Source organism: Callorhinchus milii, unplaced genomic scaffold (genome assembly GCF_018977255.1).
Source record: "Callorhinchus milii isolate IMCB2004 unplaced genomic scaffold, IMCB_Cmil_1.0 Scaffold19, whole genome shotgun sequence".
Taxonomy (NCBI): Eukaryota; Metazoa; Chordata; class Chondrichthyes; order Chimaeriformes; family Callorhinchidae; genus Callorhinchus; species Callorhinchus milii.
The window spans coordinates 8,408,695-8,431,630 of record NW_024704760.1 but is presented as its reverse complement, the minus strand read 5'-3'; the positions used below and the strand labels follow the sequence as shown (position 1 = coordinate 8,431,630).

At 45.9% G+C, this 22,936-nt stretch overlaps 2 protein-coding genes across 2 annotated transcripts in view; one reads left to right on the top strand and one right to left on the bottom strand.

Annotated features, from left to right (window-relative positions):
- LOC103179075 (liprin-alpha-4) overlaps positions 1–2,684 on the top strand; it is a 58,255-nt gene extending 55,571 nt beyond the window's left edge. The window contains exon 29 of the mRNA XM_007894159.2: positions 17–2,684. Coding sequence (XP_007892350.1) covers positions 17–66 — 50 coding nt within the window. The 3' untranslated portion in view covers positions 67–2,684. The remainder of the gene's footprint in view (positions 1–16) is intronic.
- Positions 2,685–7,782: 5,098 nt separating this feature from the next.
- LOC103179164 (myogenin) lies at positions 7,783–14,330 on the bottom strand. The gene is made up of 5 exons (XM_042342256.1): positions 13,767–14,330; positions 13,139–13,170; positions 12,871–12,898; positions 10,889–10,988; positions 7,783–8,247 (listed from the first exon to the last, which is right to left on the bottom strand). The coding sequence occupies exons 1-5, from the start codon at positions 14,265–14,267 to the stop codon at positions 8,120–8,122; spliced, it is 789 nt and encodes a 262-aa protein (XP_042198190.1). The 5' UTR covers positions 14,268–14,330; the 3' UTR covers positions 7,783–8,119.
- Between the last annotated feature and the right edge of the window lie 8,606 nt (positions 14,331–22,936).

Sequence of the window (22,936 nt, the reverse complement as noted above, 5' to 3'; positions counted from 1 at the left end):
AATGTATCTCTTCCAGTGCATTCCCACTACCTGTATGGACACATGATCGCTGCCTTTCGGGATTAATCCACTGCCATCTCTGTGAGATCAACCCTGGAAATCAAATGTACTTGCACAATAATTAGAAGGCACAGATGGTTTGAATGTACATTGACAGTTTATTTCAAAAGTTTATTTCAGTTTTGAGAAAAATGTTACTCTATAATTTTATTGATGTCGTAATTACTTCCTTTCTGTATTTAACCTTAAACAAACTGGCCGAGTGGCCTGACAATCCATTTTCAAGAGCTTTCAGTAGTATATGGTTCTGGTACAGTCGGTCACATTTTATAATCACAATACAATCGCTATTTTGTTGGTCAGAGCAGTTTTTCTTCAGAGTATAATATCTGCTGTATGTATACATCTGGCCATGAATTAATGTTTTTTAATGTAAATGTAAACATATATGGCTGACCGTGACAGCATATTTTAGATATTGAGGTTTAAAGTCTGTAGATTAACCTGAATTCTGTCTTAATCGTTGACATTGCTGCCATTTTTACTCTGCCAATATCTGTCAAGGATACCACCTTCTGTTCCTTTGATCGAGCAATTGTTCATTTTTACGAATGAAGTGTGCAATTATTTGTCTTGCCTTGTAAATTTGTAGCATATAAAACATGACTGAAGAGTGTGTCTAATAATTATTTTGGACTATTTGTGGAAACTACAGATACTACGAATGACACATTGTCATTATGTGCAAGAATCAATTCTCAATTTGACATCAGTTCCCAGCACCGGAAACATAACTCCACAAAACCTTTTTACAAAAGTTACTGACTGACTCCTGATATTCCTGCGGCCTGGTGTTCACACAGAGACTTACTGCCCTTTTAGCTTTTCATAATGAAGCCCACCCCAAGTCGCACAGGGGTGTTTGTGCACAATAGGTTCTGATCTTGCCAGTTAATTTTCCAGATGACATACCCAATGAGACACTTTGTCCCCCATTAATCTCTAATTGTTGTATTATCTACAGACCTGGTTTCAAAAGACAATGTTTTAAATCGTGCAGCAGAATTGTGATGCTTTTGTTCAGATGTTACAAAGCAGCCTCGTGCTCAAAGGGTTAATGTTTCACTTTTTTAAAGAAAATAATATTTTAATATTGACCGCATTGGTTTTCATCTCTTTGTGATCTGGATCACCCTGAAAGTGGTGAAATTACGCTAGGAGCGGCTTCCAGAGTTTCAGGGTTTGAAGAAAATTAACCTATAAAAAATCTTGCATTGCAGCTTTTGTTAAAGCAACATTCAAAAATTAGCATTTGCCATTTCTCGCTGCCCTTAAATGGTGTCCCCTACATCGTGACAATCTTGCTGTGAGATGAAGAAACAATGAGACATACAATCCTACCTTCCTGATCAGAAACTACACTGTTTAAAGTGCCGACAGCCCATGCAGCTCGCTATTATGTGACTGTGTTTCACAATTACAACTGTTACCATCAAAACAACACTTTTTTTCAATCTATCCAGATATTGCATTCAGCCACATTCCATTAGGTGTGTTAAATAAACTACTCTTTTTGTTTGGCTTAAACACTGCTGCTCACTGACATTTCCCCTCTCGTTCCTTTGCCAATTATATTACATCTGTGTCCCCTGGTTACTGATCCACCTCCCAATGTAAGGTTTTGGGAAAAAACAAATTGTCAGGTTTAGTTTTGTTGTCTGCTTGAATACGGGAACAACATCTGCTTCCAGTGGGTTGGAACCTCCCCAAGTCCTGGTTGACTCCCTCATGATGTCTGTCAGAGCTGCACAATCTCCTGCCATGTCTCCGAGGTCCCCTGGGTACAGGTCATCCGTCCCAAGGGATTGGTGGGTTTCAAGCCCATTGAGTCCAAAATCTCAGCTCCACTCCTGTTAAAGCCTTGGTGTTCAGTGTCCTCCCTGGTAAAAAAAAAACCTCCAGGAAATAGTTATTTATTATGTTTGCTATCTGCTGCTCATTCTCTTTTCAACCCTATTCGGGATTTGACACTTTCCCTGACTGCCCTCTTACTGTTATGAAAATTAGCACGTTGTTTGCATTAGCTGCTGTGTCCCTAACCGGTTCTCTCTTGGCTTCCCTAATCTCTTTCTAACCCCTCTCTGGACAGTCTTGTATTCTGCCCAACGGTCGCCCTCTTCTTTCTCCCTACAAACTTTGTAAATCTATTTACCCATTTTAGTACTTTTGTTTCATTTCCACCTATTGCACTCGGGTATATACTTGTGCTGTGTGCACTGCAGGATATTCTTTACGGACATCCATCTATCTTCAACTGATTTGTCCTTGACCTCAATGTCTCTGAGCTCAGCTCTCACACCCCTGAAGTTTGCCTTCCCTAAAGTTGTACACCAGAGTTTGATTGGGTGCTGGCGTTGTTTCCCAAGTTAAACTAAATTGAGCCACTAGTGGATCAACTACAGGACTTCCACTTCCTGAATAGTGCCACTCTATCCACATACCTCTCGATGGGCCAGCTGGACTGGCTCTTCTGCGCTGTAACTTTCTATGATTCCCGGACATGGAAACAGAGAGAGAGAGAGGCAATGAATACAATTTGGGAAGATCAGACAATAGGGGATTTGGGAAGATCAGATACTGTAGTTGATCCACTGAATGTGGATATAGAATCCCCTTTTATCTGATCTTCCCAAATTGTATTCATCATCTCTCTCTCTCTGTCTCCCACTCCGGGAATCATAGAAATTTACAGCGCAGAAGAAAGAGCCAGCTGGCCCTTCAAGTCTGTACCAGTTCTCTATCTTGCTCTCGGTCTCTCTTCATGTTGGGTCTCATTTATTTTTCTTCCTTCATCTTCTTCCCCTTTTGATGTCTCATCCTCTCAAAATGCATTTGCTGGATTTGTTCACCCAACAGTTCCTCGAATATTTTACTTTTCTCAAGTGTGTCAGCAATAGTTTCGTCCCCTCACTGCATCTGGAACAGATTTACTCTAGGCTCTAATTCTCCCCCCCCCCACACCCACCGACCTGGCATCACCCTGAACGTGTACATATCACATTCACATAAATATATATATATATTTCACAGAGATAAAGACTTTATATCACATTCTACACAGTGAAATCTTTCCTTATTCCCAGTGTCTCTTTTTCCCTCCAATTCTGCTTCTAAACAATGTTTTAAGTGTTCCGAGATGCTACTTGTGTAAAGGGCACGGGATAAATGGAAGTTGTAATTTGTAAAAAATGTTCACTTATTTTAATTATTTTAACTGTCAGGTTGCTTGTTATTGTTATTTAACGACTTCTTATTGATGTGTTAATTTGTTGAGCTGTGAGAAATAAATTTCAGCTGTTTTATTCCCAGGAACACTGTTAGAATAAAACATGGATTTTAAACTAAAATCGAAATGGCCTTGTGATGCTGCTATTATTTCCTGAATTGATATTCAACTAATTGTAGTATATCTGTAAGCCGTGTGCACAATCCTGCACAATACTGTGATATTTTGACAAGTTATAAGTTTTTTTTCCGTAAACAGGTAATTCCAAACTCTTCTTATAGAGTGCTTTCTTCCCCCCTCTAGTCTATACTATATTTGCTCGTTTACTGTCTATTTTTTGATCAAATTTACACTTCACTTGCACTAAAGTCAAGGACTTATACTCAGCCCAAATAATTCAGTGTTTTTGATCAATTTTCCCTGGTATTTTCAGTGTTATTTCTCAGATCTCAGATAGCAAGCCCTGCTCTCATCTGCACAGCAAGTAGGAATCACAGAATTGCAAAGTAATTTAGCTTGTTTCTTTTTATTAATCTTTGTCAGAATCTTCAAAACTTCAAGTGTTTACGTCCATTTCTGTTTTAAACCACTTTTTGGTGTGTTGGCTATATATTGTACTCAGACATTGTTTATTCTTGCCCAGTTTGCCTTGTTATGTGATAATTGCCATTTTACCAGACGTACTAATTCTAAGAAAAATTAAAATTGTTACTGCACAGTGACAAATGTTCATGATTACTTGGTGTTTGTTGACTGTATCTGTACAGCTTTACTTTACCTTTTTATTTGTAGCTCAGTGGTTAGAGCACTCGCCTCACAAACGAGAGACCTGGGTTTGATTCCTGGCAGGGCGAAATGTTGGGCAAGTTTCCTTACTCCACACGCCCCTGCTTATCTAGCAGTAAGTAGGAACCCGGTTGTTAGTTGATTGGCGGATCATTTTTCCGGGGGTTCGCGTTTCGCCCAGAAAATATACAGTCAATTCACTTTACGGTATATTCTGTGAAGCGCTTTGAAGACATGATAAGGTGCTATATCAAATGCAAGGATTATTATTTGCGTGTTTTTGATGATGAGCCTTTTAAATGCAACCGAAGTCTCGCTCTGGATTTTATTTTGTATCTGCTAAACACAGTGTCCTCATCTCACCACCAACAGGTAATGTTTGAAAAGATTGTTGATCTTTGCTGTCTTATTTCTGTTTGAGTGATCACTGCTATTATCACTTACTTACTACACCCGTGTTTTATTATTTTGAACTTATCACTGAAAATAGTCATATTTGCAACATCACCAGAGCTGCGAATCCTCGCCATTAAAATTGAGTACAATTTGTTGGTTTGTGGTAGATAATATCACCCGAGGTCAATCAGCTGTGTATGGTTTACCCGGCCTGAAAGCCTCCTCCTAAGCGGGTTAAATGTTTTCTTATCTACTCACGTTCAGACCATTCTTTGTTAATATGTCACCCTGCAGCCCTGCTTATACCATTTCCATTACCTCTCCTTAAAGTGGGTTAGACGAGATAGCATTTGTGGGGATACACCTGTAAGTTTACATGAGGTAAAACTTATCCGTTACATTGTCTGCCTTTAAACCAGTCTCCAGTAGGAAGCAAATTGTATTTTATTTGTGAAGCTGTGCAAGGTTTTAAGATATGATATTTATAACAGCAGTTTTTTTTTTAGCTGGAATAATGGAAGTGGCATTTGTGTTATGAGCACCACTTAAAATAGCCCAGTCACTGGTGTGGCGAAACACTGACAATAGCTCGGTCACTGTGTGGGGAGCCACATTCAGGAATATTGTTCTATCATTAGGCTGAGTGTTGTGGTCTGGTAAATCGATACTGCAGCAGATGCATTTTGAGGAGCGAAAGAATTAGTTTTCATTAAGATTTAATATTGATTTTGTCAGCACAGACATTGTGTGTTTTAGTGTTGAATAAACCGCTCTTTCCAAACCTGATAAGATGTCACCACATAGCTCCGTGCATCACCCACCGGCGCCAACGATCACAGTAACAGCAGTGAACAACAGTGAGAATTTGAATGTTACTAATTTTAACCACAGAGCTGTGTAATAATAATAATAATAATAATCCTTGCATTTGATATAGCGCATTATCATGTCTTCGAGATGTCTCATAGTGCTTCCCAGAATATGCTGTAAAGTGAATTGTCTGTATATTTTTGTGGGTGAAATAATCCAGTGTAACACTGGAATTACAATTATGAAGAATTAAATTATAACTATAAATAATTCATTCAATTATTTTGTTAACAGATTATTAATTAAAGCAGATAAAGAATCTAATAGATCGCAACCTCACATTTAGTCCAATAAAACATGATGATGTAGAATTGATCTGATCCCCTGGTGGCTGTACTGCAGGAAATGGGAAGCTTTTGGATTTTTATATGTGGATCATTTTTGGTTTCATCAGAGGTGATTTGAATTTTATATAGTTTAGACTATACATTGTACATTGAAATTATACGGTGAAATTCAAAATGGCATCGATATTTTGAATGTGTTTACTGCATATTATAAAGTAACGTTAATTAACACGAATTGATTGCTAAATTGTATGAAAACCTTCGACATCAAGAGCAGTCTTTGACATTCCGTCTATGCTGTAAAAACTACCCACTTTCTCTGGTTGTTATAGTGCTGGTTTCTGGCACAGAGCCCCAAGACATCCAGACAGCCTTTGAATCATGGAATATTACAGCACAGAAGGAGGCCATTCGGTCCATCATGCCGATGCCAGCTCTTTGGAAGAGCCACCCAATCAATCCCACTCTCCCCGCCCCACACCCCCTTTCCCCGTATTCTTCCAAATCTTTCTTCTTCAGTACCAATCCAATTCCCTTCTGGAGTGGTTATTGAATCTGTTCCCACCATCGCCCCGAGATATCTCTGAGCTTCCCGCTTGGCAAACTCAAACCCCTCTATGAACTGCAGTGGAAGCCGCTCAAGCCGGACACATCGGGACCAGAGGGTTGTGGGGGGTCCGAGGCTAACCGAATTACCATTCCCGCCCAGCGGAAGAATGGCGGCGGCTCCTCCTCCCTCCCATTGCCGTTCTCATTGGACGGGAAGGGGACCAATTAGCGCCAGGACTGAGGTGATTGACAGCATGAAGCCACTCGTGAATGGGTGAGCGCTCCATTCAATTACAAGCGGCTCCAGCTGTCGCGATTTGACTCCTCCCACTCCCTCCCTTGTTTCCTCCCCATTCCTCCATCCCCTTCACTGATTGCAGCCCACAGTCGCTTGTGAATGGCTGGAGTCCGCTGTCAATCATCACAATTTGACCCCTCCCATCTCCATCCCAGAGACAAACCACCGGGTTCCTACTTACTGATGGGTAAATAGAGGCGCGTGGAGTAAGGAAACTCGCCTAAGGTTTCGTCCTGCCTGGGAATCGAACCCAAATCCTCTCGCTTGTGAGGCAAGTGCTAACCACTATTCCTTGAATACGTCTACAACGAGGGAATGGAAGGCATATTTATGTGTTATAGAGTACTGTTAAAACTCATTCCTTCCCACAACATCACTAGTTAATGGGTCCTTGACACAAGCACCTGAGATGGTGAAGCAATTGATGAAACTGTTGGGTAGTGAGATCATCTAGTTGTGAGTTACACAATTAATATTTCAAATCATTATAATGTCCTTTTGCTCCTCCCTGCTTTAGGAATGTTTCAAAGCTCTTCATTGAGATGATAAGGAGCCCCACCCAGGTATGAGAGGATGGAGAAATTTAAGGATGTTGGTCAAAGGTTAAAGAGGGAAGTTTTTAAGAGGGTTTGTAAACGGGGGACAAGTTATAAGACAAAAGGATTTTGGTACAGTTTCTGAGAATAGGAGCATAGTGACTGAAGCTCAGGGACCGTTGTTGGTACAAAGGGACTGAGTAATAAGGATTTGGAAGAATGGAGGGCATGGATGGCAGAACCAGCCTGGAGGAGGTAGCACTGGTAACCAAGGGGTAATACCTTGAAGTGATATGAATGTCAGATCAATGATGTTGATTTGCTGGGGGTACTGGGAACCACGGAGCCCGATAATGATGGGAATAATGGACATGCACAGTCTACTGTGGAGTACACTCGGTCTACTCTGGAGAGTTTTAAATGGATTTGCCAGGGAGACTAGTGAGGAGATCATAGGAGAAGTCTAACCTTGAGGTGGCAAAGGCACAGATCAGGACTCCGTCACAGAGAGGATGCAGCTAAAAGAACAAGTTAAAATAAGTATTTCTTGATTAGGAGCAGATGTAAGGTTTGAAGCTGAGCTGAGGGTGGGATTACTGATGTGCCAGGAGAGCGGATGTGATGGATGTCTTTTAAAAAGTGCCCAAATTTTGTTTTGTGCTTCAGGCTTCACACTTGAGATCAATATAATCATTTTCCTTCCCCAGTGATATGGAAACTGACAAGAAAATTGAAGTCCTCCTATTTTCCTCCAGAAATGCAACAATTGCTGAAAATTGATTTTATAACAATAATTTTATTGTAAAAAGCAAAATAATTTAGCACAGACTCACTCAAAACAAACGATCAGTAAAAAGCAGAATTTATATTTACATCAAGTAACTTTGGCTTAAAAAGCACACATTGGTCAGAAAGCTTTATAAAAAAAGTATTGGCCGTTTTTAAATACAATTTAAGAATTGGGAATGAGAAGGGGGAATTCTTTTAAAAAAACGGACCTTTTTAGTCAACAAACTCGTATCAAACATTAAGCACAACACACATTAAAAATATATAAAAATAAAAAAGATGCCTTTTATGAAAAAAAATGTTAGAGCCAGTGAGGACTGGGTCAATTTGAGATGCTTTCCTCCAAATAGGTGCTTGGTGAAACCTCTGGTGTAATAGTGTCCACAATGGAGCAGAGCGAACGTAGGCTGGTGCCTCCCGACTGGAGCTTTGTGCCACTTAGTAAATGATCTGAAAGACAGAAATACCAATAATTATATAATAGTACAGTAATCCTTGTATTTGATATAGTTCCTTATCACTTCTTCGAGATGTCTTAAAGCACTTCACAGAATTTACTGTAAAGAGAATTGACTGCATATTTTGTGGACGAAACACAGCAGCCAATTTGTAGCCAATTTACAGCGCCTTGGGACGTCCTCCTGACGTGAAAGGCGCTTTATAAATGGAATCTTGTTGTTGTTGTTGTTGTTGTAGTGTCCCACAAACAGTCGTGGATTGAAGTGACTGACTTTTTGAAGTGACTGACTTTTTTTTTCTTCCTTGAGGAATTATTACCCCCGGAAAAGCGATCCACCAATTGACTAACAACTGGGTTCCTACTTACTGTTGGGTAAACAGAGGCGTGTGGAGTAAGGAACTTGCCCAACATTTCACTCTGCCCAGGAATCAAACCCAGGACTCTCACTTGCGAGCCAAGTGCTCTTACCACTAAACTACAGGACTCCATTACAATAAGTAATCAATGTAATCTAATGCATTTATCAATGGATTTATTTATTGGTTGTGTAAATCATGTGCAAAAAAAAAACATGTTACAAAAGGAATTATAGTGGCCTTAACTAAGCATGGAAAGGATTAAATATTCACATTGGTTTTGAATTATTTAAGGCAACTTTACGCCTCTCTCTGTATACAGGGGTTTCCCCAACCAGCAAATTGGACCCCATGGATCAGGATCTGACAAGTAATATGTATTTGGAAAGTGAGTTAATGAACTTGTAGGACCACCTGCACTATTGTATGTTCGTGTTGAAAACAGCAGTTTCCTCTTGTGAGAACAACAACAATAAAATTACATTTGTAGAGTGCCCTTCGCGTTGGGAGGATATCCCAAGGCACTGGACAGACAGAGTTATGTTTCCTCTTATGAGATACAATATATCTCTGAGCAGCACAGAACTTGATGTCCCCTAAAGCCATGTCAGCACCATCGACATGGTACAGTGTAAAACTACCTCTTATTCTTCCAAAATCTGACAAGCCAATATGAACAATAACTTTAAACTTTAAAGACATCTAGAAATATCAACACAGCAAATTGCAATTATAGAGCACTTTTTATGTTGGGAGGACATCCCAAACCGCTGGAGAGTCAGGTTTCCATCTGAGCTAGGGGTTGGAGGTCAAGAGGGGTGGAGGACAGGGGAGGTGGGGACAGAAAGATGACCGAAAGCATGGTTGAAGAGGATGCTCTTGAGACGGGCGTTGAAGGAGGCAAGGGAGGGGGTGAGGTGGAGGGGCTCCGGGATGGAATTACAGAGGGTGTGAGCAGAAACAATGAAGGCCCAACCGCTGATAGTGGAGCAGGCAGGGCGGGGAGACGTGGAGCTGGCCAGTGCCCACCGAATGGAGGAAGCGGGCAGGTTAGTAACAGTTTAGTAGGTTGCAGAGATAGGGAGAAGTATGGCCATGGAGGGCTTTAAAAGTGAGGACAAGTATCTTGAAGTTCATCCTCTGGGGGATGGGGACCCAGTGAAGCCAGGTGACGGTCACGGAGGTTGTGCAGGAGAAAACACGAGTTGCAGAATTCTGACTAATCCGCAGCTTGTGGAGGGAAGAGTTGGGATGTTCGGTGAGCAGGGAGTTAGTATAGTCAAGCCTGGACGTAATGAAAGCATACATGAGGGTCTCGGCAGCCTGAAACGAGAGGTAGTGATGGAGGCGGACAAGGATACGATGAGGGAAGGCAGAATGGGTCATGGCATGGATGTGGGGTTTGAAAGGTAGTTGAGGGTCGAGCAAGACTGCAAGGTTTCATACTGGTTCAATCAGTTTTCTTGGGCAAATCTTCCAAACCTTCCTGTGAGGAATCAGGAGCCATCGAACATTCAGCAGTCAGCCTTCAGTCAGTGGTTGTTGCTGCAATCTGGGGAGATGGTCAGAGCTGGAATGACTGCTTCATCCCTTACTGAACACCACTTTAGGAGTTTTTATGACAGCTTTTTGCTATCTTTTATGTGCAGACTTGTCCCACAATCCTTGTTTCTTCCAGCAAAAGATTGTCATTGAAATGTGGGTGTGTATAAACCATTAGATGTGTAAAGTGCTACAGGATTCAACAATATGTAGTTCAAATGGACAGCACGCATTTGGCAGTACTTATGTGGAGGCAGAAATGTATTTATAATAGTGAATCACTGATCTATTACTGTACCATATTCTTCTCACTTTCCAGTGATTCCCACATTTCGATCGGTAATTATCAGAATTGTTCGTTTGAACCAAAAACAAAAAGTCGGGTTTTAAACGTGACTATAAAGTGATGGACCAGGGGTGGGAATCAGAATCAATCACAGGTGTCACTTTATAGTCGAGATAAAGTTAGAATCGTGTTACTTCATGGTGAAAAAAACACTGGAGCCCTGTGCTTTTTGTAACCATGAAATAAGACAAAATAAACCGATAAACAAAGTATAACCTCAAACCCCAACCGCCAATGCTTGCACGAAGCTCGGCAATAACCGCAGCCTCCCATTTGTCTGCCCTCCACCCTCTTTCATGACCCAACTGTGCAGCGCCTTGGGACGTTCTCCTGACATGAAAGGCGCTTTATAAATGGAATCTTGTTGTTGTTTCTCATTGGACCTACCTCTGGGGTTGCTGTAGGGTGGGTGATAGTGCTCAGACGCGCTGCTCCACTCTGGACTGCAGGAAGCGCTGCTTGATCCACACTCACTGGGGACAACAACCTATAACCAGAGTATGGAAAGATTACCATTTACAGGAGAACATTCACAGTGAAAGGCAAGTTCCACATTACACGACTCTGCCATATACTTTGACAATATGGTAACCAGTTTACTGGCTGTCTGTGGAACATTGCTGTGGGCAAATTGACTGACACATTCCTCCACGTTACACACTTTCCAGTGAATCCTGTGAAGCACTTTGAGATGTCCTCGACATCATATCCTCCTCGGGTGGGAGGTAAGCAGGGTCTCCCTGGAGCTGCACTGGCTCGAAGGTGACAATGATATGTCAGAATCAAACCAGCCCCATGTGGTAGTCTCGGTGCTCCGCTTCCTAATCCAGGCAGGTCCACAGTATTCCAGGGCACTGCTGATGACAGCACAGCCCAGCCTGGCTCATCGGCAGGACCTGGAAGGGTCGACCAGTCACTGGGGGCAGGAAATCATCCCACTCAGCTCCTGTTAACCCTTCAAGCCAAAGCCCTCAACGGTAAGGTGGTCCAAGCTGGAGGAGCAGTGGGAAAGCTGCTGGACAACAATATCAATGGCAAACTATTCGGTATTAGCTGGTTGGACTCCTGCAGTTACCCCCAACGCACACTCTGGGGTCCCCAAACCTTGGCTCTTGCCAACCTGCGCCTAATACTTTCCAGGAATAGGTAAGCAGGACGCATCCCTCCAGGGAGAGAATGCGCAATGCATTCCAAGAATCTCTCTGGAATTTCCAGGTGCAGGCGGGATGCATGGACATCTCAGCTTGGTTTGGATTCTCTTAAGCATGGTGATGGGTTTCCACACTTATCAAACACCCGGCTGACCCCCCACCAAAAAAAAATCAACTTGAAAGGCCCATATCAAATGTATTATTATTTATTTTACCGATTTCCTTTAGATTCTCCTTAAAAAAAGTCCACCCTGGCTGAAAGTCTCCAGTAAATGCCGAAACATCCAGAAAATGACCTGCGAAGTCTTAATCGCTTATTTTACTTATTTTTTTTGCTACAGAACACACTTTACAGTGATTCCTGTGAATTGTTTTGAGATGTGAAATGTGGAAGGCGCTATAACCAAAGGTAAGGATTATTCTAACTCTGTTCTCAAGTTACAGATATTTTCGTTGGACTGAAGTTCGTCAAAAAAATATACATTTCTGTCCTTTTGGGGTTTTTTTTTCCCCCCATTTTATAACCTCAACAAACCTTTTTCTTCCCCAGAGAAAACATATGTTTGACATATCATAGGAAGTTTCACTAACTATAATTTGAAACCGTTTTGTCAACGAGTGAAACATTGGGAGTATTTGCTATTCACATCAACCATTTGCACCAATATTAATCACTTTGTTTCCTTGGAAAAGTTGGGAGTAAATGTGTCTGGAATCTTATCTGAGCGTTGGTTCATTGCTGGAGACAAATCATCTGCCACTTGGTGGTGGGTTCCCCAAATCAGTGACCTGCCCCAGAGAGATGGCAAAGTGTGAGTCGAGAGGGGAGAGGTCGCCCTACACACTCTGTGTGTGTGTGTGTGTGACCCTGGGCTGGTGAACAGGTTGATGTACAGTATGTGTGTGTGTGTGTGCACACACTGTGAGCAGGTGAATATACACACAGTGTGTGTGCTGTGTGTGTGTATGTGCTGTGACTCTGTGGCTGGCGAGCAGGGAGATGATGTGCACACGGTTGCGGGTGCGGGTGCGGTGACCTGGGCTGGTGTGTGTGTGTGAGTGTGTGTGTGTGTGGAGGTGAGTGTATGTGTGAGTGTGAGTGAGTGAGTGAGTGTGTGAGTGTGTGGAGGTGAGTGTGAGTGAGTGTGAGTGAGTGAGTGAGTGAGTGAGTGTGAGTGAGTGAGTGAGTGTGAGGGGGTGTGAGGGGGTGGTACTTGCCCCCGCTCCGCTGCAGGCGGTGTCCGGGCTGGTGAGTGAGTGAGTGAGTGAGTGAGTGAGTGAGTGAGTGAGTGAGTGAGTGAGTGAGTGAGTGAGTGAGTGAGTGTGAGTGAGTGTGAGTGTGAGTGAGTGAGTGTGTGGAGGTGAGTGTGTGAGTGAGTGAGTGTGAGTGTGAGTGAGTGAGTGTGAGTGAGTGAGTGAGTGTGTGAGTGAGTGAGTGAGTGTGAGTGTGAGTGAGTGAGTGTGAGGGGGTGTGAGGGGGTGGTACTTGCCCCCGCTCCGCTGCAGGCGGTGTCCGGGCTGGTGAGTGAGTGGAGGTGAGTGTGAGTGTGAGTGAGTGAGTGTGAGTGTGTGAGTGAGTGTGAGTGAGTGAGTGTGAGTGAGTGAGTGTGAGTGAGTGAGTGAGTGAGTGAGTGTGAGTGAGTGAGTGAGTGAGTGAGTGAGTGTGAGTGTGAGTGAGTGAGTGAGTGAGTGAGTGAGTGAGTGTGAGGGGGTGTGAGTGAGTGAGTGGAGGTGAGTGTGAGTGTGAGTGAGTGAGTGTGAGTGTGTGAGTGAGTGTGAGTGAGTGAGTGAGTGAGTGAGTGAGTGTGAGTGAGTGAGTGAGTGAGTGAGTGTGAGTGAGTGAGTGAGTGTGAGTGTGAGTGAGTGAGTGAGTGTGAGTGTGGAGGTGAGTGTGAGTGAGTGAGTGAGTGAGTGTGAGTGAGTGAGTGAGTGAGTGAGTGAGTGAGTGAGTGTGAGTGAGTGAGTGAGTGAGTGAGTGAGTGAGTGTGAGTGAGTGAGTGAGTGAGTGAGTGAGTGTGAGTGAGTGTGAGTGAGTGTGAGTGAGTGAGTGAGTGAGTGAGTGTGAGTGAGTGAGTGAGTGAGTGAGTGAGTGTGAGGGGGGGGGTGGTACTTGCCCCCGCTCCGCTGCAGGCGGTGTCCGGGCTGAGGCTGAGGCTGAGGCTGAGCAGTCCCTGCAGTCTGGCGATGTAGTGGATGGCGCTGCGCAGGATCTCCACCTTGGGCAGCCTCTGACTGGGGTTCAGTAACGTACTGCGCTTCAGCGCCTCGAAAGCCTCGTTCACCTTCTTGAGCCGCCGCTTCTCCCGCAGTGTGGCCGCCCTCCGCCGGTCCCCGCTCACCGCCTTGCGCTTGCAGGTGCCGCACGCCCACAGCAGGCACTGCCCCGGGGGGTGGGGGTGCGGGGGGTGCGGGTGCGGGGGGGGGGGGTGGTGGGGGTGGGTGGCCACCCCGGCCAGTGCCCCCCGGGGGTCCGGGCCACCCCCCAGCCCCGGCCCCCCGCACAGCCCCGGGCCCGCCCCGGGCTCGCAGCTCGGCAGCCGCGGGGGGAACGGGTTCTCGCTGTCCACGAAGCGGTGGTCCGTGTAGTAATAGGGCGGAGTCTCCAACAGCTCCATCACCGCGCGCTTCAGCCTTCACTGCGCTCTCTCCGTGTCTCTGTCTCTCTCTCTCTCTCTCTGTGTCTCTCTCTCTGTCTCTCTCTCTGTCTCTCTCTCTGTCTCTCTCTCTCTCTGTGTCTCTCTCTGTCTCTCTCTCTGTGTCTCTCTCTCTCTCTGTGTCTCTGTCTCTCTCTCTGTCTCTCTCTCTGTGTGTCTCTCTCTCTCTGTGTCTCTCGAGGGTCAAAGGCGGGATGTGTGAAGAGCACAACAGTTGTTGGCATTTATATATTTATACCGCCCCCCCCCCACCCCCCTCCCCAGCCTGACCCCCTCCCTCCCCCCTCCCCCCCCCTCCCCAGCCTGACCCCCTCCCTCCCCCCTCCCCAGCCTGACCCCCTCCCTCCCCCCCCCCCCTCCCCAGCCTGACCCCCTCCCTCCCCCCCCCCCTCCCCACCCCCCTCCCCAGCCTGACCCCCTCCCTCCCCCCCCCCCCTCCCCAGCCCCCTCCCCAGCCTGACCCCCTCCCTCCCTCCCCACCCCCCTCCCCAGCCCCCTCCCCAGCCTGACCCCCTCCCTCCCTCCCCACCCCCCTCCCCAGCCCCTCCCCAGCCTGACCCCCTCCCTCCCTCCCCACCCCCCTCCCCAGCCCCCTCCCCAGCCTGACCTCCCTCCCTCCCTCCCCACCCCCCCCTCCCCAGCCTGACCCCTCCCTCCCTCCCCACCCCCCTCCCCAGCCTGACCCCCAGCCTGACCCCCTCCCTCCCCACCCCCTCCCCAGCCTGACCCCTCCCCAGCCTGAGCCCCGGTATTTATAGCCACAGAAACTCAATCCAAACTACAGCCCATGTGCTGCCCGCAGTTACCCCCCCCCGCCCCCCCCCCCCCCCCCCCCCCCCCGCCCCCCCGCCCCCGCCCCGGGTACCGGGTGTTTACATGGAGCATCAATGCGTAAAGAGGGAACATCTCTCGACGTGTGAACAACAGGAAAGATGCCCTGTGTCAGCCGGGGGGACAGTGGGGGGTGTGGGGAGTGTGTCAGCGACAATGTGTGGGGTTATGGCAACACAGCCCCTGTCCCCCCCCCCCTCCCCCCTCCCCCCCCCCCAACACCAACTGATTTCAAATCAATCAATAAAATGTGTTCAAGTCTCTAATAGAAATACAGAAGCAGAATTTCACTGCCTGACCGATGTAATAATGTCCCTGTGTGTGTGTGTGTGTGTGTGTGTGTGTGTGGCCCTCAGGTGTGTCTCAGGAGGTTGATCTAACCACCAACCCCCCCCCCCCCAAAACCCCCCACCACACCCCCACACCCCCACACAGGGGGGGATTCTCACCACACAGAGCGCGCGGGGTATCAATTGGATTCCCCACACGCGGTGTAACCGCACTGCCCGCAGCTTCACACCGGGAAACAAACTCTCCCCCCCACCACCCCCCCCATCACCCCTCCCTCCAACCCCCCCCTCCCCCGCAGCCTCGGACACTCTCCTCTCCATCCGACACGATCGCTAACGTTTTGCCATTCATCCCCCAGTGGGGATTAGACAGCCGCAGCGCGTGGGTCTGGTGTCGGGTTAAAGCGGTGATGGATGATCGCGAATGTTTACGCAGCACAAAGCTGCCATTGTGCCACTTTTTATTAAGGATGAACGTGTTGTAATCAGTCAGACAGACTGACCCCCCCCCACACACACACACACCCCCACACACACACCCCCCCACACACACACACCCCCACCCCTCCTCTCTGGTCTCTGATCCCGTTATTGCAAACAGCGACTAAATGTACCAGAGTGAACCAGAGTACAAAATCCCCCCCCACCCCCCACCCCCACTTCCCCCTTCTCCCCCCCCCCCTCCCCCAAAAAAAAACGCAACCACATTATATGTCCCACTCTGTTTGTGGGACACTTGCTGTGAGCGATTAGCCTCTCACCCACTCAATCTATCAGGATATGTGCAGTGAAGCGCTTTGAGACACCTCCACCGCATGATAAGGCGCCACCGTGGCAAAGGCTTGGATTATTAATGCTATCACTTCCGATAGAATTGCTAACAAACCTGGTGATTTATAATAAATGATAATAATAATAATAATAATAGTAATCCTTGCATTTGACGCAGCGCCTTATCGCGTCTTCGAGACGTCTCAAAGCGCTTCGCAGGATACACTGGAAAGTGAATTGACTGTGTATTTTGATGGCAGCCAATTAAAAAAGACCAATGGATAGTCACAATTCACTCCACAAAACAGGGTTATTTTGTCTTTTGACGGTGTTAACAAGTCATCAAAATCCTTTGAGAAGCAGTATTATTTAGAACCACAGAAACTTACAACAACAACTTGCATTTATACAGGGCCCCCCTCACCCAGTGCGGCGTCCCGCAGCGCTTGACAGTGGCGGAGCTCGATGCCGGGCCGGGGGGAGGGGGAGGTGACCGCAGACATGGTCGAATAGGAAAGTCTTCAGGCACATCCTGAAGATGGGAAAGGAAGGGGCAAGGCAGAGGGATAGAGGAAGAGTGTTCCAGAGTTTCGGGGCGTAGTGGCCGAAAGCACGGCCACCGATGGTGGAAAGTTGGACACAAGGGACATGCAGAACGCCGGAGCCAGTTGAGCAGAGGCAGTGGGTCAGTAAGCACTGGTTGGGTTGCGGGGGGTGAGCAGGTCGGAGCGATAGGGAGGTACCAGGGCATTGAAGGGATTTGAAAACGAGTGTGAGGATCTTGAAATCAATCCGTTCGGCGATAGGGAGCCGGTGGAGCCCGGCTAGAGCTGGTGTGATGGGGGTACGGAGTTTAGTGCGGGTGCGTATGCGGGCGGCAGAGTTTGGGATCTTGTGCATGGTGGAGCTGGGGAGACCTTTGAAGAAGGCATTTGAAAAGTTGATGTGGTCCAGACAGATCTGCGGGTGGACAACTAAGTTGGATATGAGCCAGGTGCTGGGAAATGTATGTATACGTATTTGTGGGGAATCGCATCAGTCCATTTGCACAGAGCTAAGTCCCACAGGCAGCGACAAATAAGCAAATTTATCTGGGAGATTGTTGGCCTGGACACTGGGAGAAACTCATATTTTGACTTAGCTCAGCTGGTAGCAGTCTCGCTTTGAATCAGTTTAAACTCCACATTGAGACTTTGAACTCATGTACATAGTCTATATTGACACTCCAATGTAGGGTTTCCTGAGGTGCCTTCCCTCAGATGAGACGATAACCTGAGACTCTGTCTGTCAGTTAAAGTGGATGTTAAATCCATTTCATGGTCATTCACATCATGGCTGTTTGTGGGACATTGCTCTGCACAAATCGGATGCCACATTTGCCTGCAAATCACTACACTTTACAATATTCTGAATCTGTGTCCCTTTAATGCCCTTGATACATTGCCCTCGAATTCAAGATCCTCATCCTCACCTACAAGGTCATTCACGGCCTCACTCCCTCCTACCTCTCCGACCTACTATCCCCCTACCTACCTGCCCGTACCCTCCGTTCCTCTGGCTCCGGTCTGCTCCACATCCCCCGCCCCAACCACCCTACCATCGGTGGCCGGGCCTTCAGCCTCTCCGCCCCTAGGCTCTGGAACTCTATCCCCCAGTGCCTTCGCCGCCTCCTCCCTTTCCTCCTTCAAGGCCGGTCTCAAAACCTTTCTCTTTGACCGTGCCTTCAGCTCCCCTCTCGACTCTCTTCCCCCTCCTCGCTCCCTCCCTTCCCTCCCCTCATCCTGACCATTTCCCCCCAATGCTCGGGTCCTGACCCAACTGTACAGCGCCTTGGGACGTCCTCCCGACGTGAAAGGCGCTCAATAAATGGAATCTTGTTGTTGTTGTTGTTGTTGATACAGTGACTGGTGAAGGAGTCTTTCATGTAGTACTTTGTATTTTACAAAGGAAAATAAATTCCACTTGGCTCTAGATTTACAATGCAATACAATACAAATTTATATTTATATAGTGCACTTCCCAAGATTTACTCTGACTTCATAGCATTTTAGAGTACCGGAATTAGGCAAATTCTTAAATAGTCTTAATTTTAGAGTTTGTTTTACGTAAGCTTGTTTTTAAGACATAGACAATTGGCTTTAAATTTGAGACTGATTTCAACAATTTGGCAAATTCTGGACATTCTGAAATACTTTTAAAAAATTAAATCTGTATACAGGTGCAATTTTCCGATGTCTATGTAATTTACTTTGTGTAATACATACACCTTCGGCTCTCAATGCAATTTCAGTCTGTTATCGTGAGTGATGTACTAAAAAGAATATTACAAGTTTTTGTGATGTAGATGTACTCAGTGTGGGTGAAAGTTGATAGATCTTTTAATCCTATTTCCTCATCCTTTCAACTGACCCTTTAATATTCTAGTAACTGTCTAGCTTTTGTTTAAACATCCAACATCCACTTAGAAACAAGGGTTCACCTGGCTCAAACAAGGATAGGAATGCGAGCTCAATATTCCTTGCTAGAATGTATTCAGGAGGGACAGAGAAGGAAAAAAAGGAGGGGACAGAATCTATTTGGTTAGAGTTAAGGAGCAGAAGGGGAGCTGTTATGCTGCTGGGTGTATACTATACACCACCAAATAGTAAAGGAGGAGATGAAAGAAATCCAAGGAGGTTGATTCTAGAAATATAGAAATCTACAGAGCATAAGGAGGCCATTTGGCCCAACAAACCTGTATTGCCTCTCAGAGCAAGGATATTGCTTCAATCCCACTGCCCCATCGTATCCCCAACTCCTCAAGCCGCTTTCTTCCATATGCCCATCCACTTCCCTCTTGAAAGCTACAGTGGACTCAGTTTCCATGACCCTACAGGGCAGCACATTCCACATCCCAACCACTCTCTGGATAACAATAATTCTCTTAAATTCTCCTTTAACTCTCTCTTGTATCTGTGACCCCGAGTTACTGATTCCCAACCAGTTGAAATAACTTCTCGCTATTTATCCTAACAAAACCCCTCATCATTTTATACATCTCAATCAGGTCCTCCCTCAATCTTCTCTGCTTCAGTGAATAAAGACCCAGCTTCTCCAATCTCTCCTCATAACTGGGCCCTTCATCTCTGGAACCATTCTTGTAAACCTGCTCTCCCTCCCTCCAAGACATCCTCCCTGAAGTGACCTGCCCAGAATTGGATGCAGTACTCCAGTTGCTTCGGGATGAGTGTTTAGTGGGCACATAATTGAGTTGCAAGTGTGTATTAAGTTGCATTTAAATTAATATCTCTGATATGCTGCTAATGGAATCTAAAATGTTTCTGGGTGTGTTGTAGCTGTAAAGTAATACATAACTACCACTCAAAGAATGTTGGATTTGCATTCCTAAAAGCACCATCCCTGATGATTCCAACTGCTCCTACTTCAGATGACTTCTTAACTTTTTGTGATGAAGTATTTTATTTTCTCTCCTCTCTTTCCCTCAAGCATCTCCCCATAATAAGCAACAGCATTGAGCTGACAAGTTGCATGATGACCTCTACCATTGTTCGAGGGACTCGGAGTGCCTTGTGGTGACCCTATCTCTAATGCAGCGAGTAATGACAGAGGCTGATGTTCACACTACTACACATGTGTCACCACATGTGTCCAGGGTTACACTGCAGTAAATGATGCATTTTATGTGGACGACATTCATTAAAATGTCTCAAGGTTGTCTCAGGGTGAACAGTCCTTCACTCGTCTGGACATTGAGAGATAATTATGGAACATATTGGGCTGGGCTAAGGATCTTAAATGTTAAAACTATTTTTGTACAATAGGAATCACTGTGACGGATTTGTACTTTGGAAATTTGTGGAGTATCTTTGACAATACATGGTAACCCTGTAATAATGAAGTGTTTTGGATACAAATGTTAGACACTGTATTATAATGGGAAGAAAGTCACAACTGGTTTCTACTTCCTGGTCAGCAGATCCCTGCAGCTGTCACTTCCAGCACCAACCAGCCTGGTGCAGTGAGGAGGATGTTACTCCAATCTAATAACAGGGGGATACTGCATTGTAACATCTCATCCAACAACTCATTTTAACATCTCATCCAAAGGCAGGAACCCTCCAACAATAGTGCACGTAGTCAGCCACACTACAGCTCAAAGTCTGAACTTGAGCCACAACCTTTTGACCAGAGGCCAGTGATACTTTAGCAAGCATTTACTAGGCATTGAAATTCTGGTCTCTCTGTTCCATCACCCCTTTTATAATTGTACCATTTATTTTATATGTCCTCCATTACCACTCCTCATTCCTCCTCCCAGTATCACTTCACACTTCTCTGCATTAAATTCCATCTGCCATGCGTCTGTCCATTTCACCAGCCTGCAGTCTGCTTCTTATCCTCCTCACTGTTTATTACGTTTCCACGTTTTGTATCATCTTCTCATTTGTGTCATTCTCCTCATTGTCTCCTCTTCTTCTCTCTTCACCAAACCCCAAAAGCCTCCAAACACCCATTTCCTCAAAGAAACAAAGAAAAGCTTAAAACATATGAATGGTTTTCCTGCATTTCATGAATGGAGCTTTTGGACAGCGTAGTGCAGTGTTTGAGAATGAGCAAGTTTGGGGTCTCCAAATCTATGTTGCTGAGCAGGTAAAGGCTCAGATTTCCTCCTGTTACTGGCTCTTTAAATGGCCCACACAGCTGCACACTCCGAGCAGCTGCACAATGAATAATGTATTGAGAAGAAATAGTCCAGAAACGTGACCACATTATCCAAGGAACGCACCACTTCTACATCTCACGAGAAGTGGCTAATGCTTACAATAAGAAATGGTTGTAGTTGCTTCTTTGGGGCAGGTGCTGTCCTCAGTCTGACCGGCTCCTAGCGTTTGCGACGATTATGGATTAATCTGTTGTTGAGACCCCAGCCCTATGTAGAGACTTAGAAAGCTACGTGCACTCCGGCATTTGGTGTGTGCACGTAATTCAACTCTGAGCACCAGTGATTTCAACATCTTAAAGGCTGTTAAAGATTTTGCCAGGTTGAACTACAAAGCTTTATGGTGAATGGCAATCCTGGGTCTTGTAACTACTATTAGGTCTTTGTGATTGCTGAAATCTCTTCTAACTCCTTCTCCTCCCACTCCCGCACTGTCACTAGGGCTCCTCGGGGCTCTGTCCTTGCTCCTCTCCTCTTTAATATTTACAGGTTACCACTCAGTGATGTTATCCGTAGGCATGGGGTTAACTTCTAACACGTATGCTTTCGGCCTTCGGCCACCCTCCTACCCTCTCTGCCCTCCACCCTCCCTGATCCCAAAATCCCCTCCCAGCCCCAGCTTATGTCCTACTCCCTGACTGTCCAGCACTTTGGGACGTCCACCTGACCTGAAAGGTGCTTTACAAATGTAATATCGTATTGTACGCAGATGATACCCAAGTATCTCTCCACCTCCTCCTTCGATTCCTGGGCCACTGCTGTTCTGATTGATTACCTGTCGGAAATCAAGTCCTTGATGAGAGCTAACTTTCCCCAGTTGAATGTTGACCAGACGGAGGACCTCCTGCTTGGCTCCTATCAGTGCATCCACACCTAAAGCACTGACAGCATCACCTTCCACAGCATGCACACTCCACCTCACAGAACCAATACGGAAGCTGACATGCTGACACCTGTGCTCTGACCTGCTCAGCTTTCCCCCACGTCTGTAACATTGCCCACCATTAGCGGGTAGGTTTTCAGCCAGTCTGTCCCCCTCTTTGGAACTCTATCTGTGCGTTCCCTTCCTCATCTCGTTTAAAGTCTGTTCCCTCACCACCCTCCTCGGCTCCCAGCCCAGGCGCTCAGCCCAAGTGTTAAGCACTTAACAGTAGTGGCTGGGCATCTCCAGACTTGAAAGGTTCCTTATAAATGTAAATTTGCATAGTAAAGAGTAAAGTCTGTGGTCCAACCCTTTGGCTGCCGCGGGCCAGATTCCCTACTTGAGAAACATCTGCGGGCCACATAAACAATATTTTGTGTTTCCCTTCCAGAAACGTAACATTTACACAACACCTTTTTCATGTTGGAAGGACATCTTGGCTGGGCACCTGAGCTGGGGGTGGGAGCTGAGGGAGGTGGGATGGGGAGGGGAAAAGATGACCGAAAGTATGGTCAAAGAGTTGAAGTGCCTTGAAAGAGGAGAGGGAAGGAGCGAGTCGAAGGGAGACCAGAGAGCCGGGGCAAAATGGCGATGGTGGGGCAGATGGGATGGGAGAACTTGAAGCAAACTGGTGTTTGCTCTGCAATCTCTAGAGAACAGATTGGAATATAATACAAATGTGGGACACATTCCTCAATCAGATTATTGTTACAATTTACAGGATTCACCGTGAATGAGAAATTACATTATTCTCGGTGTGTGTGTATATGTGTGTGATTTAAAACTCAGTTTCAAAAGCAAAATACGTGCAAGGGGCTTTGCCAGTTGTCACTGGCTTTGAGCTACTGAACAAGTGATGTCATGTTTGAGGTTGGAGGCTGGAGACCTGAAAGTTTAACAAATAATCCAGATCAGGTTTCTGTACGTCACAGATCAGTATAACATGAGAGCAGACGGGACAAGCCTCTTTACACTATCACTGTGATTCCTCTTTTTGAAGGGTGTTGTGTGGGACATTCAATACCTTCCTTGTATGATTGATTGTATTTTTGTTTCTCTCTGGAAAAGTCACAGTGAAATGCTAATGATGACAAAT